General features: G+C 41.8%; 1 protein-coding gene across 1 annotated transcript in view; it reads right to left on the bottom strand.

The window, feature by feature from the left end:
* LOC147726007 (V-type proton ATPase subunit B, kidney isoform) overlaps positions 1-14,211 on the bottom strand; it is a 257,085-nt gene that overhangs the window by 87,067 nt on the left and 155,807 nt on the right. The window contains exon 3 of the mRNA XM_086960126.1: positions 783-881. Coding sequence (XP_086816252.1) covers positions 783-881 — 99 coding nt within the window. The remainder of the gene's footprint in view (positions 1-782; positions 882-14,211) is intronic.

The following is a 14,211-nucleotide window of genomic DNA, read 5'->3' as shown; positions in this document are numbered from 1 at the left end:
TTTAAGTGGGTGAGATGTCCTACCTTACGGGGAAACCTGAAGTGACTGAGACCCAGGCAGGGTCTTTGTTCATTTTATCAGGTCCACGTCAGATCTTTTCCAAGGTCTATATCATTTGAGATCACTGAGATGCTTGTAAGAGGCACCATCAGTCTGTTCCAACCCATAAACATTAAATGTCAGTATTCATCTTCCTAAATATTCTTTGATGTGATATAAAACCACTTCGATTTACAGAAGCATCTAAAATCCTTACTTATTAAAGCATGGCTCTGCAAACCGAGGAATATGGACCGAGGCAGCATTATATTTTGGTCATAAAGCATCTGAGACAATGTAGAGTTTCTTGAGTTAGCAAAAGTGCGAAAGGGTCAAACAAGGCCATCAAGAACCATAGTATGTTTGTATATGTGCATCTGTGGCAGAAATTGTCAGATGACAATATGTTTCAATCACTACATATCTTCGATGAACTTCAGCAGGAAGTCTAAAGCAGAAAGGCATGCTAACTTTGATTACAACACTGCATTTAGTCCGTTACATTGCAATATGGTGTTGCTTGTGACTTATCTTGAAGCAGCTTGAACTTGAGGTTGAGTATAATGTAAAAGTAGACAAAATTGATATACCCACTGTAATACATGAAAGAGCAAATCAAATGCAAGTATGTGCAGTTACAGAAAGCTTAAACAATAGCCCAATATTGTTTGCAGGTTGAGTACAGCTATGGGAATATCCAAATGATCGCATCTCTAAAAACAAAAGAAATTCATTTTTTTTACCTGAACAATTGCCTTTTTTCCAATTACTTCCAGTACCTGTCCACTTCTAACAACACCACTGGGAAGAGTGAAGTTTACAATTTCGGCAAACTTGGCAAACTATAAACAAAAAGGCAACCACAGCAGTATTAGTCATGATAGTAACCATCACAATGCTTAATCGAAATAGAGTTTTGACTAAGAGAAATATAAAACAAATTATAAAAGGCTGATGTTTGAAATATCCAAATTAAAAAATTGATACATTAAAGCTACAGCATCCTAAAATATCAGAATTATTAAGTCGTGTTTGTTAGTTTGTAGAACAAGTTATGCACAAATTATCGTGCATTAACCACTCCTTTTTCCAGCCCAAATCATATGCATCAGTGTTTTAGACACAATTATGTAGATGAGTGTTCAGATAACTCAGTTTCTTAAAACTAACATACCCAAAAAGGAAGACTTACCCTGACACAAAACATGCGTAAGGGTATGCCAAACTATTGTGTGTCATCAGTTTGTTGTCCAAGTATAAAGCGTAAACAAAGACTTGATGGAAGACTTACTGTCTTCTATAGAGTATAGAGTCTTTGTTTATGCTTCATTCTCTGCATTGTTTTTCTTTTACGGGCAAGATCCCATTAAAGACTTGTCCTTTTGAATAGCTCATCTTCTACTGGCAAGGCACATCCAGTTCCTTCGTCTGCAGGGGAGCTTTGGATTATTGCGTAATTGTGAGCATCTCTGATCATTCTTTATCCTACAGTGATTCATAAAGGTTAAATACCTTCTAAATACATCATCTCCTACCAGTGGGGTTCCTACTAATACCTCACGTACAGGAGATGTCCATTGATTTACCCAATTTCCTGTAGGTGAGCGACCTCTAACCACAGCATTTGCTACAGGTGCCCCTTCTCTAATTACCTCATATCGTCAAATCAGTTGTCCGCAATACCACATCTCCTAAAGGCAAGGGTCCAACAATTAACTTATATACAGAGTAAACGCATAGAATTAACTCATCTCTAAAAGGAGAGTATTTATGATTTGCCCAAATATCATAAGTAAAACATCTACTTTGATAATCTTCTAAAGTTGAGGTTCCTTCAAGTAGCTCATCTCCAATAGATGAAGCACCGCTGTAGTTTATCGAAAGAATACCAAATTATCTTATCTTCCACAGGTTCACCATCATCAAAGACCTGGAAATTTAAATCTCTAAAACTACTAATCGATGAAAAATAGAAAAAGTCCAGAGTCACAGGCATTGATAATCTAGACAGAAAGGATCACTCCGTAAAGGATATTAGAAAAACCATTACTATTTTCGGTGAAGATGGTGGTGAGACTGAATGTGTGCGTTAAGTAACAAGATGGTTTCAGAGTAAAAGCATTTTATGTAGTGCTACCACATATTTCTATTTAGACATAATTGAGCCATTCTGTGGGTATAGAAGTGCATCCAAAAGAAAACACATCTTAGACTTTGCAAAATATGCTGGAATGCTCTTTCCATTAACATACAGTTATACAAATGTATTTAAATCTAACTGTGCTATATGAAATCACTCACCACCTTAACTAAAATAACAACACTAATTTGTTAACAACACGTACTGCTTAAAGAGCGTTACCATTATATTTTAACTCTGTACAATGAATAATCAGCGTTTTACTTATCTTTGCTTAGTTTTCTCCACACTGTCAAAGAACCAGTTTTAGAAAATCACACTTTTATTTATCCAAAGTGTCTATTCGATTCATAATTGTTGTAAATCCAACAACAGATGTGCTTCAACACACGTTATCAAATAAAAGAATACAAAAGGGAGAGTGACAGATATAATGTTTTGATTATTCATTACTTTTTTTTTTATATCTGAAAAAACAATCAACATACAGTGTATATGTGCCCTCAGGGATCAAATGTAAAAGGAAGTAGCGCCCTGTTGGTGTTACAAAATGAGAAACCAAGCGCTTCTTTTATCCCAGTTCAGTGCAGCCATAGAGAGCTCTTCTTCTGTTGACTTTTCAGTCCTGTGGCACTTTTTCAAGGCCATCCTCAGGACTTGAAATAACACACTTTACGTCAAATTGTTCAATCTTTTCAACATGTGGTGTCGCACTATCCCACAAGCATGATTCTTTTTTTAAAAAAAAGGGTATTTGTTATTTTTCAAAACATGTAGATCGTATTGCAAATATGTGCATTGGGCAGCGCCTCTAGCACGTTATAGCAATCAGAAAATCCCCACACACATGATAAACCTCCCCACTACCACAGTGAATATTTCATGAACCTTGCAAGTATCATCTTAGCTGCTACCAAAAGTTGGATATCAATTTCCAATCTCTCATGATCCAAAAACAGTAATGTTAAGTAGGTTGAATTTAAAGAGAGAAACATTCCCTTCTTTTTAAAATTATTTTTCAATGTATTTCTGTGTTCATTGCAAATGTATTTTGATCTCATTAAGTGTATTTCATAAAGATTTTAACAATATAATTGAAGCTTCTTTTGCCTTGAAAAACAGAGGATTATAATAATGCTTTTTTGTAACTCTTTGTTTTGGTGCTGAATGCATGTGGCTGGTTACTCTTTTTGACTTCATGTGTTTGCAACTCATGGAGTTTAAGCATCAGTTTGAAACCGGCTTCCTTAAAATATCTGTTTTCATCTCTAACTGCTTGTCTGGGTTGATTTTGCATTACCTCAGAGAATACACCACTGCTCTGTCCCATGTTGGTTATCTTTGTTTTTGTGTTAGTCTAACAGAATCTGGCTTTTCAGACAACACAGAGGAGAAGGGCATTGGGTCACTGTGTTGGTCATCATGAAACTTCTTTTGGAACTGTGTATTTCAGGATGAGTCCAATCGCTTCCAGATAATAACGTGTTAAGACATAGTGGAATTGTAAAGGTGAAAAGTGCTGAGTTCACATCACGTGCAGTCGAACCTAATACACAATTGTAGTGCTGGCGAGATGGATCAAGAAAGTTTTCCAGCCAGAATAGGCAATCTCTGAAGATAATAACAGGTCGTTTTTTGGTGATGATCGCAAGCGGGCGTTCCAGCTGTATTTATTTGAACAAACACATTTGTAGATAACACTGCTTGTTATGCTTTTGGGCCTGGGATGGAACTTGTAAATTGTCAGGAAAGTTGCGTAGTCAATAGGTCCATCTGCACAAATCAAATGGATCCTCTGTGTATACACACACCTCCATCCTCTCTGATGTAATGTTTGTGCAAGTCAGGGACCCAGAAACAGCTGGAGACCAGTGTGCCGCAGAGGTTTAACCATGTTCTCTTACGGTGGAACAATTGAAGTCTGATGACAGCAAAGAGAGCCTGCATGGGTACGCATATTTCCCACTGTGGGGCAACAGCTAACCTCTTGGAGCCCCCGTCACAAGTATTCTGAAACCTACTCTCGTATGTTAGCACCTACTTGTGTAGGCGTCTGAGCTTTTGGGTAATTCTGGAAATCTATGCCTGCTGTAGAATTCTATTATTCTTACTTCCTTAAATGTACTCATGCAACTCCTGGACAAACAAGGATCCTGCTGACCTAACCAAATAACAACCAATCACACACTATTACAGAATAACATCATTGAAGAGGCAGTGGCCTTTTACTGCATGGAACAAACAAATCACCACCCTCCCTGAAGATTACCAGTCTGGACTCAGACCCTAAGACAGCCTCGAGGCAGCTACTATCCCAGCCATAGGTGACACACTTCAAAACCCCGACAGCGGTAACCCTGGTCTTCTCATCATGTTGGCTTTCTCTGCCACCATCCAATCAACACATCAAGCCCTGCTCAGAACCCTCTCAACACCATCTCAGCTAACTCCGATGAATACCTGTGATAGCCCACCATCCCTGTAGCCAGCGGAGACCCCCAAGGTCCCACCCTATCACCATTAATGCTCCGGCTCTCCAGGGAGCCCCAGGGGAGTCCTCCAGCCATCGAGAACATCAGGCTCTAGCAGAATGCTGGTGACATCCAACTCTACCTGCAAATACAGCAGAACACGCCATCACCGGGGTCTCTTACCCTACGGTTTTTATGACCATAAAAATCCAGTAATAATGATTTTTCACTTTTGCAGAGAAATATATTGCACATGCGGCGACGTATAGTTGCGCGTTTCTAATCTTAAAGAGCCGGACGGATCTGAGACGTAAGTACAATGTCCTATAATCTGCTTTCCTTCGTTCTCTTGGCAAGTCATTAAAATAATGGCCATGGTTTTATCCAAGACTGCCAGGGCATCATTAAATAGATGGAAGGGGGCGAGCTTACGCGGGGAGATTTAGCTCCGGGATGGATAACGCTGGATAATATCTTACCTACAGATGGAGTACATTTACACGAGGTCAGACGGGGAGGAAGGCTCGCTCGGATAGGGCATCCATCTATATCCATCGAACAATCGTTTGTTTTCATGTAGTGCTTAAGGCTGCTTCGAAGTGCTGTAAATAGCAGGCGCTACAAGTGTCCACTCGTCTGATAATGACCATATGAAGCTCATCATTATATTAGAACTAAGTAGGCCCGGCAAATTTTGAACCTGTGACCCTCAGGTCAACTCAATGTCGGTAACAAGCACGTAATATCGATTGATTTAATCATTACTGAAGCGCCTATTCACACGGCATGAGAGCGATAGAAGCAGCAAGGATGCAGAGCAGCAGAGAAGACTAGAGGAAGCTTTCCAGCGCCCCGTAAAACTGATCACAGGGTGAGCAAGGACTGCAGTCTGAGGGGGAGGGGGGCGTTACAGAGCTGGGGGCCCAACTCTGAAGCATCTTCTGTCGCTCATGACAGGGTTGAAACTCTCAGCCATCATCATACAGTATGTATGTCTGATTGTCTGACTGTCTATGTATCTATCTATCCGTCTGTCTGTCTATCTGCATGTCTGCCTGTCTATCTATCTATCTATCTATCTATCTATCTATCTATCTATCTATCTATCTATCTATCTATCTATCTATCTATCTATCTGTCTGTCTGTCTGTCTGTCTGTCTGTCTGTCTGTCTATCTATCTATGTATCTATCTTTACAAGTATATCTATCTTTGCAGTTCTATCTATTTATCTATCTATCTATCTGTCTGTCTGTTTGTCTATACGTCTGTCTGAATTTCTATTAATGTATCTATCTGTCTGTCTGACTATCTATGTATCTGTGTATCTATATGTCTGTCTGACTGTCTATCTATCTGTCTGACTATCTTTCTATCTATGTATCTGTCTGTCTGACTATGTATCTAGCCATCTAGTTATCTATCTATCTTTGCAAGTATATCTATCCATGCAGTTCTATCTATCTATCTATCTATCTATCTATCTATCTATCTATCTATCTATCTATCTATCTATCTATCTATCTATCTATCTATCTATCTATCTATCTATCTATCTATCTATCTATCTATCCATCTATCTATCTATCTATCTATCTATCTATCTATCTATCTTTGCAAGTATATCTATCTATCTATGCAGATCTATCTATCTTCACATATCTATCTATCTATCTGCACAGATATATCTATCTATGCAGATATATCTATCTTCACAGATCTATCTATCTTCACATATCCGTGCTCTCCATGCCACTGGAGTCAAGGTAGCCTGACTGATAAAGGGTGAAACCCCGAAACCGGACCTAGGATGCTTGTTTTTCAGTCCAGGGAGAACCAGGCCTGACAGTTTGGGCTGGACTGTTCCCATAGGTAAGAGGGTCAAGACCAGGGCTTTAAGAGGGATGAAAAAACTGGGGGGTCTCTCAAAGGGGCGTGGCAAATGTCATTAAAGGTAGTGGCTTAAAAACACGCAAGCTAAAAATCCGTGCCGAGAATAGTGTGCCGCCCGACTTGTATTTTGCTGTTTCTGTCATTGCATTCAGATGTATGATACAACAAGTAACATCATACCTACAACAAGTCAGGACTATTGGCTTTGTCAATGGTTGTTAGATGAATAAGATAAATAAGCAGCAACTATGGATGGTATATATTATTGAAAAAGCTCCCAATTGTAGCCCTGGTGACACCACAACAATGTTGCTGCTCCTGAGTTTCAAAAAGAGAAGGGAAATCCAGAGAGAAAATGACTCTTTAAAGGATTTCCCTTCCTCCTACAACACTCACCTCGCATGACGTCATGCCGTAACTTCTCCACTAGTGAGAAGTAAGCGATATGCCTGCCGTCACTGCAGTACGGAGAAAAATGGACCATCTGTGCCCGGGCACAAAACAGAGCCCGATAGAGACCCATTTTGAGGCCTCCTTTAAAAACCTGCTGGTGCTCAGCACCGGTGAGACCCGGCCCACCTAAAGCCCTGGACAAGACTGATTTGCATATGGCTGGGTCTAAACTGGAAGGGCAGGGGGAGAAAAAAAAAGGATGGAGTTAGGCCGAGATCTGAATGTTTGACATAGTTCAACATTCTGTCCCTCACATGTTCTTTTTGCGACTGATTAACAATGCACAGAGTCTTCAAATCTGACATCATAAACAAAACCTGGCCATAAAATGGCTGCTGGACTAAATACACTGAAACCCCTACAAAACGGTAGGGGTTTCACCAACCTCTACCAATACTGGCTGGCCACAAAGCAGATGCCAAGCCAAATATACCGAATGCCCCACAAGATGGATGATCTGTTGAATACACTGAAAGGCCTTAAAAATGGCTGTTACCCTACATACACTAAATGACCTGAAATATAGAAGGACACATTTTATAGTTCAAAATCGAGCAAACCTTGGCAAACAATATCCTATTTCTGCCTGCGCCTTTAAAGAAGCATTTCAAAGACACTTATCTGCTGATATCGCCCCAAACATACATTGTTTGCGAAATAGTTTGTGGGGATGAAGGCGAGCACTACTGCTTCCCTCGGTGCGTGGCCGACGTCAGAACCGCCTTCTGCCCCCTTATTAAGGCACACAGCGCTACTTGCAGCAGAAAGCGCTCTGTCAGTCAGCTCCACACTAACGGGTGTCAAAAGCTCGCTATTGCCAACTAGTCAGACGACTAGAAAATCAAATTGCGTTGTGCTCTGGACGAAGTCGCCAATTGGTCCAAGGTCACGTTGGGCCCTGAATAGAAGGAGCCCTCAGCTAACATGGCGGGGTCAGTGGCCAAGGCAGTAATGAGGGGGTCTAATCAGAGAACCCCAGCCGCTTTGCAGCAGCGCCGCTGATTAGGGGAAGGAAGCAAAGGTTAGCACACTCCACCGGCCCCAGATTCTTCGACAAGAATACACCCGCGATTTTCTGAGCCATTTCTCCTGTTGTTCGTAAGTGGCGGCAAAGAAAAGTGACATTCTGGTCTTTTAAGCATCTTTTGTGGGGCGCTTGACAGGCCGAATGCTCAGTGCCCGGCCTGGGGTGTGCAGGCAGCCAGGTGCATGTGTGTGGGCGGCACATGACTAGCGCCACCGCCGCCGCGTGCAACACAAAAGGCGCGCAATCCGCGTGTGTGGCCTGTCCCGGGGCACACCGAATTCACCAAAGCAGCTGCGGGCGGTGACCTGAACCAACAATGGATGGGGCGGTCCGGGTGGATTTAGGAACTGGAACATTACTGGGCTCACAGAATATTTCTCTAGCGCTATGAAGTAAGGGGGCGGTGTTCGCTGAGCTTTACAAATAATCAAATCAGATCCAAAACGAATGTAATAACTGGCTATCAATAAAAACAGAGTCAGATGACTAAGGGTGCATAATGGCGTAACCCTGAGCATCTTTTACAAATGTACTATTAATTAAATCTCTTTCGATTGCATCAATAAAACATTTCATTTCGGATGCCTGTCCACAGCTGAGCCTCTTCTAACCATTGTTTCAATCGCTCCCCTTAGGCAAAACTACTAGATAGCCCTTGTGTGCTGCGCTGGCCGCTAGAATGGTCGCTGGCTGCGTACAGAGCGCCTGATCTCAGGTGGCCGAGCCAGGTGTGTCGGCCTGTAGGAGCTGTAATAATGTCTGAGTCGTTATTAGCAACACATGAATCCATCCGTCTGCGTGTCCCTCTCCAGGCCTCGGCGACAAACCAAGGGGCAGATTTATCATTATTTCACGCAGCGCAGCGAGCCACCTTGCCGCGCTGCGTGAAACGGAAACAGCAGGAATGCACTGTATTTAACATTATACAGCGCATTCCTGCCTCTTCCCAGTGCTGGCGCACAATATGCTGCATGGTGCCAAAGCAGGCACCCTTGGTCAGGTCTACCACTGATGGTAAATCTGGAAATGCGCCAAAATCCATCGGTGGATGCGTGAGAACACCCACACTCCACCCCTGGAACGCCTCTCAGGGGCAGAGTACCGCAACGCAGCGATTTGCACTGCATTGCATTATCCTAGATCAGAGGTCTTCAGTCTGTGGGGCGCCATCCCCCAGGGGCTCTGGAGTCATGGGAAGGGTGGCTCCCATTCCCCAGCCACACTTCTGCCTGGAATCCAAAGCGTTTACTCTTTGTTTTGGAAAAAGTAATTCCGATCCTTAAAATGCATAAGCTGGAGTGTCATTCCGGGAGTGTACTGTGCTGTGAAACTGAGGCCGGGCATTCAGCTAAACAAACCTTCCTGCTAGGGTGCTTGGCTGAAAGAAATGCAAATGTGTGCAACAAGTTAATCTGCAAATGTAAAGGGTAATCTGAAAACGTATGGTATGCTTGAGATCCAGTACTTGCTTTAACTGAACGAATCACTGGAAGCTTTGTGATGAGAAAGATGTATTCTTTTTGAGTGGTAGTGCAAAGAGTTAACAATTGAGCTGTGAAGTGCGTGCATTTAATTGTAATTGTATGTACATAACACTTACTATCCCTGAGGAGGTTTTGAAGAGACAGTTATGTAAAAAATTGCTTTAAGTACAGTCTGGGAATTAATAAAATCTATATTTTGGAGGCACCATTTAATTGTAAAATTGTTTGTGAATATTTTAGCAGTCTATCTTATACTGTGTGAAATGCAAGTATAAAATAATGACTTACGTTTCATTTCATAAACTTTTATTCGATTGCCACTTGTTATTGCAACCATAAAAAGTACAAAAAGCATTAAAATTATGCATTGTTAAAAGACGTTTTAGGAGCAAATCAATCATATTGTAAACAGAATATAGAAAAAGAAAAAACAGAAGCTCGAGAAACATAAACTAAAATATGAATTACTCGTAATTACGTCGATATTTAATACAGGCTTTTAAAAAGTTAGCTACGTACTTCGCTATAAAACTTGACTCCAGACATTGCAGAGATAGATATGCTGGGCGACAGGTTCTTAGGCCTATTAATCTTAGTAAAGGCAAAATCCAAACCTTCCTAGGAAAAGAATAAAATTTGCAAAAGAAAATAATATGTATTGTTGATTGGGGGGAAAAATCGTCACAGGGACAGGAAATAATAATGGGAGACCAGTCTTGGGCATTCGGAAAAGTTACAAGCCGGAAAAAGGAATTAAAACGAAACCTTGTGAGAAGATACTTTTCATAGTTGTTCAAATGGAAGGTCAGATATGGTTGAATGCCCAGATGGGTCTGTACAGCAATAATTTGAGAATTTGTGGGTTTCACCAGTTCTGCCGAGCATCGTAGAGCTCTTAGGTGGGACAAACACAGCTTTTTAAGTTCTTTTCTCGATATGTCACTCATGCTGGGAGGGTCCTGGAAAAAGTTGCTACTGTCCATATCCCGGCTGAAGTTCCTGATGTATGCTAGCCAGGGTATTTTTTCCCACTTGTCGAGGGCTGTGCAATCCAAAATTAAAGAACGCGTTAAGTGGCACTCCTCTTTGGTCCATATACGGTGCCACAAAAGCATAGGTTGGCAACGAATGGTGTCCGTAATAAAATCCATACCTAGTTCAGCTAACGAGGTATAGGTTGGGGCACTATGTGGTAAGGCCAACAGATATTTAACGAACCCATTCTCAATCGTTTGGAGTGGGCTTATCGGTCCATAGCCCCAGACCCCTGCACCGTACGTTGCCACACTGTGACCCTTTGTGTAATATATTGTGAGTAGTTCCAGGGGAGCCGGTTTCCCCAGTTTCCTTGAGAAAGAAACTAAGGCTGCCGTGGCTCTCAGGAAGAGCAGCTTTTTGCTTGCCACAGCCTGTCGCCAGCTCAAAGAATCGTCCACCAAAATGCCCAGATAGGGATAGACGCGGGTTATTTCAAGCTTAGTCTTTTCGACAAAAATGGGTTTAGGGCTCTTTATTTTAGGGCCGAGGTGCATTACAAATGTCTTTTTTATGTTGACCTTAAAGCGTCCTGGCGAAGATGACAGAGTCATCCACATATAACAGCGTTGGTATGGGGCGATGTTTAATTTGTGGAAGGTCCTGGCTCCCTTCTAGCATGGCTGCCTCAAGGCCGTTGGTGTACAAGTTGAACAGGAAGGGAGCCAGTTCACAGCCCTGTCTAACTCCTTTTGTAACTTGGAAAGGGGGGGAGAGTTCTCCACTGATCCCGTACCTGACTCTTGCTGTTGCGCCCGAATAGAATTCACGCAGGAATGCTATAAGAGCGGGGTCGACGCCCATTTCCCCGAGCAAGGCTCAGAGTTTAAGGTGCTGTACACAATCGAACGCTGCGCTGAGGTCAACGTATACAAGAAATAAGTTCAAGTATAAAATAATGACTTACATATTCACAGTGCTTTCTGTCACAGGCTGTGACCTCGTAATACTAAAAATACACAAATCACTATTCTCCACTGCACCAACCAAGATTTAACTCTGTGGCTGTCTGGTTACACACAGACTTTTGCAGTGCATTAACTAATAGAGGTTTCATAATGTACTTTAGTGCATTTCCCACTAAGCAGCGCCTATTTTTATTTATTTTTCATTTAAGCTGCCTATTATTTTATACGTAGATACCTGGAGGTGAAAGACCAAAAAAACATATAGAATTTTTAGTTTTTAGCCACACCTTTGACCCCGCCCCCATGCTCAGAGTCCCAAGGTCCTCCAGCATCCCTCCAAACCTGACTGGTCAACAACAGCAGCAAACTAATATAACCAGGAGTCCGTTTTGGCTAAAATAGAAGCGTCTGTTTTTATCATGTTAAAAATAAAAACCTTTGTAAAAAAAACAGTGTGAAACAAGTTTAAGGGACCACTTCCTCCTCTGGAATTAAAGAAAGCATCTTAGTTAGGCCTTAAAGTTAAACATTAATAATTTTAAATGGTGTGTTTTAATTAGGATGACCTCCAGTTCCATGCAGCTGTAAAAGCCAAGCCATCAGCATCCCATTACATTTAGTATGGTTCACCTCAAATGCTGTGCACCAAAGTTACAGCCCATGCATTACAGCCATTAAACCAAGGGCCACGGGAATTTTGTGACGGTGCGGACAGAGCGACATTCGCATAATTATAGATTGGCCGCATTTGCCTCATAATCCATAATTTGCTGCATAATCTGCTGATTTTAACAAACAAAAGTGTTGTTTATAGTTCAAACGGTTCAAGAGTTACTAAAAAGAAGCGACAAGTGTGGCCGCACAAAAGAAGGCCTTTTGTAAAGCTGGACTGGTCACTTTTGTGTTGCTTACTGCTATATTTGGGTGTTAAACTGGTACTGATGAGAGGCGACCACAGATTGACCGTCTCTCTAGAGAAAAACAGGTACATCCATCACATTAGTTCAAAAAGGTGTTATCATCAAAATAAGTTTGTCAAATTATTTTTTGTTTGTAAAAAAACTACTTACCATTGGGAAATAATTTTTGGAGCCTTTTTGTTTGAACTGTGTGATAAGCCTCTAACACTGAACCACAGTCACCTAGAAACCTTGGGTTTGCTAAACAGTGTTTAATATTATCTCCCCACCATCAAAATGATTTGCCGTGGGAATTTGGGGCATTTATGGTTGTCAATGGTTGTTGATGAGGAGGAGTACAAGGTTCTAGGAATTTTTGTCAAGAGGTGGTCCTTATGCCTAAAAACTTTTGACAGTGGAGTCTATGCATCAGAAAGTTTGAAGACCTCTGCTATAGATTTTTCAAGCCACTCAGGGCCACTCAAGCTGGCCCTATGTGGCTTGATAAATCTGATCTATTAGTTGCGTCACCCTTGTGTCCCCTTGTGTGGCGCAATGACGAAGCAAGTCATTGATAAATCTGCCCTATAGTCTTGTCTATTCAGCTTCATTTTAATAATTGAACAGCATGTTGCCATATGGATTACGGGCTTTCTCTGATTTCCCTCTTTATGGTGAACATGTACACAGCGCCTTGGCTAGGTGGGTACATAATAGAGGACTAGGGGCCGGATGTACGTAACACTGGTCGCAAAATACTTGTCCCAATTTGCGACCAGTCTTTTTGCCACCAGTGTGGTATTTTATAAACAGACTTATGTACTAATAAGTCAGTTTGTAAAATATTGAATAGTAGTGGATCGCAATTCGACCTATCTCATGATTACTAATGAGGTAGGTCACAAATTGTGACCTACTATGATTTGCCACCATCACAGGGATGGAAAAGGGGATTTGCAGCCATCACAGGAAGTAAAACGAGGCCTTTTTCAAATGCAATGAAAAGTTAAACAAGCCGGTTTTAGGAGCAGGTAGTGGTCCCAAGACCCACTGCCCACTCCTAAAAACAATTTTATCAACATCCTCAAAGAGAAATGGGTCTCTTGGAGATCCCTCCCCACTTGTGAATGGCTTACCATCAATTCTGAATTGATGGTAAAATATTAATATTTTGTGACCGGATTTCAGTTATAAAACATTAGTACATACTTTAAGGAATCCGTATTTGGAAGCAGCACCCTCACACAGCCCTTATAAAAAGGCATTCCTTTTTTCTAAAAACTCCATAGCATTTTCATGGGTAAACTGACAGACAATCAAAAGAAAATAAACCATGGACTATATTTAACATCTCCTTACAATCAGAGCACAGACAACAAAACCCGTACCAGAGACGTTGCTCCTCTAATGTGGGTGTTCCAGTATAGTTGACGCGGAGGGTGAGGGAAGATCCTCTTTGGTCTCCAGTACCTCCTCTGCCAGCATGTAGCCTCTAAAGCATGCCCATGTGTACCGCAGGTGGGGAGTAATCTGCAGTAATTCTGCATATAGTTCCAACTATTTGCTACAGTAAGCCACTTCAGACAACCAGCAAGATTTATTTGGGGTGTGTTCCCTGCCTCGGTGCCTTGCCAAGCCGCTTGGCTAGCAAAAGCGCTACAACCACTTCCTGTTATTCGCAGGTACATCTTTACCCTAGACCATCAGCGCCACTTGCAGCAAAATGACAATTGGTACATCAAGGAACTTATGTAGGGTAGTTGGCACCTTCACCCAGCATCTCTGGATACCACCGCACTCTCAGGCCAAATGGAAGAATGCCGCCTCAGGTGCCCTACATCTCTCGCAGTTACCGACGTCTCT

The sequence above is a fragment of the Lissotriton vulgaris genome, chromosome 3_1 (genome assembly GCF_964263255.1).
Source record: "Lissotriton vulgaris chromosome 3_1, aLisVul1.2, whole genome shotgun sequence".
Classification (NCBI taxonomy): domain Eukaryota; kingdom Metazoa; phylum Chordata; class Amphibia; order Caudata; family Salamandridae; genus Lissotriton; species Lissotriton vulgaris.
The sequence above is the reverse complement of the archived record's forward strand: the minus strand, read 5'-3'. Positions and strand labels throughout refer to the sequence as shown.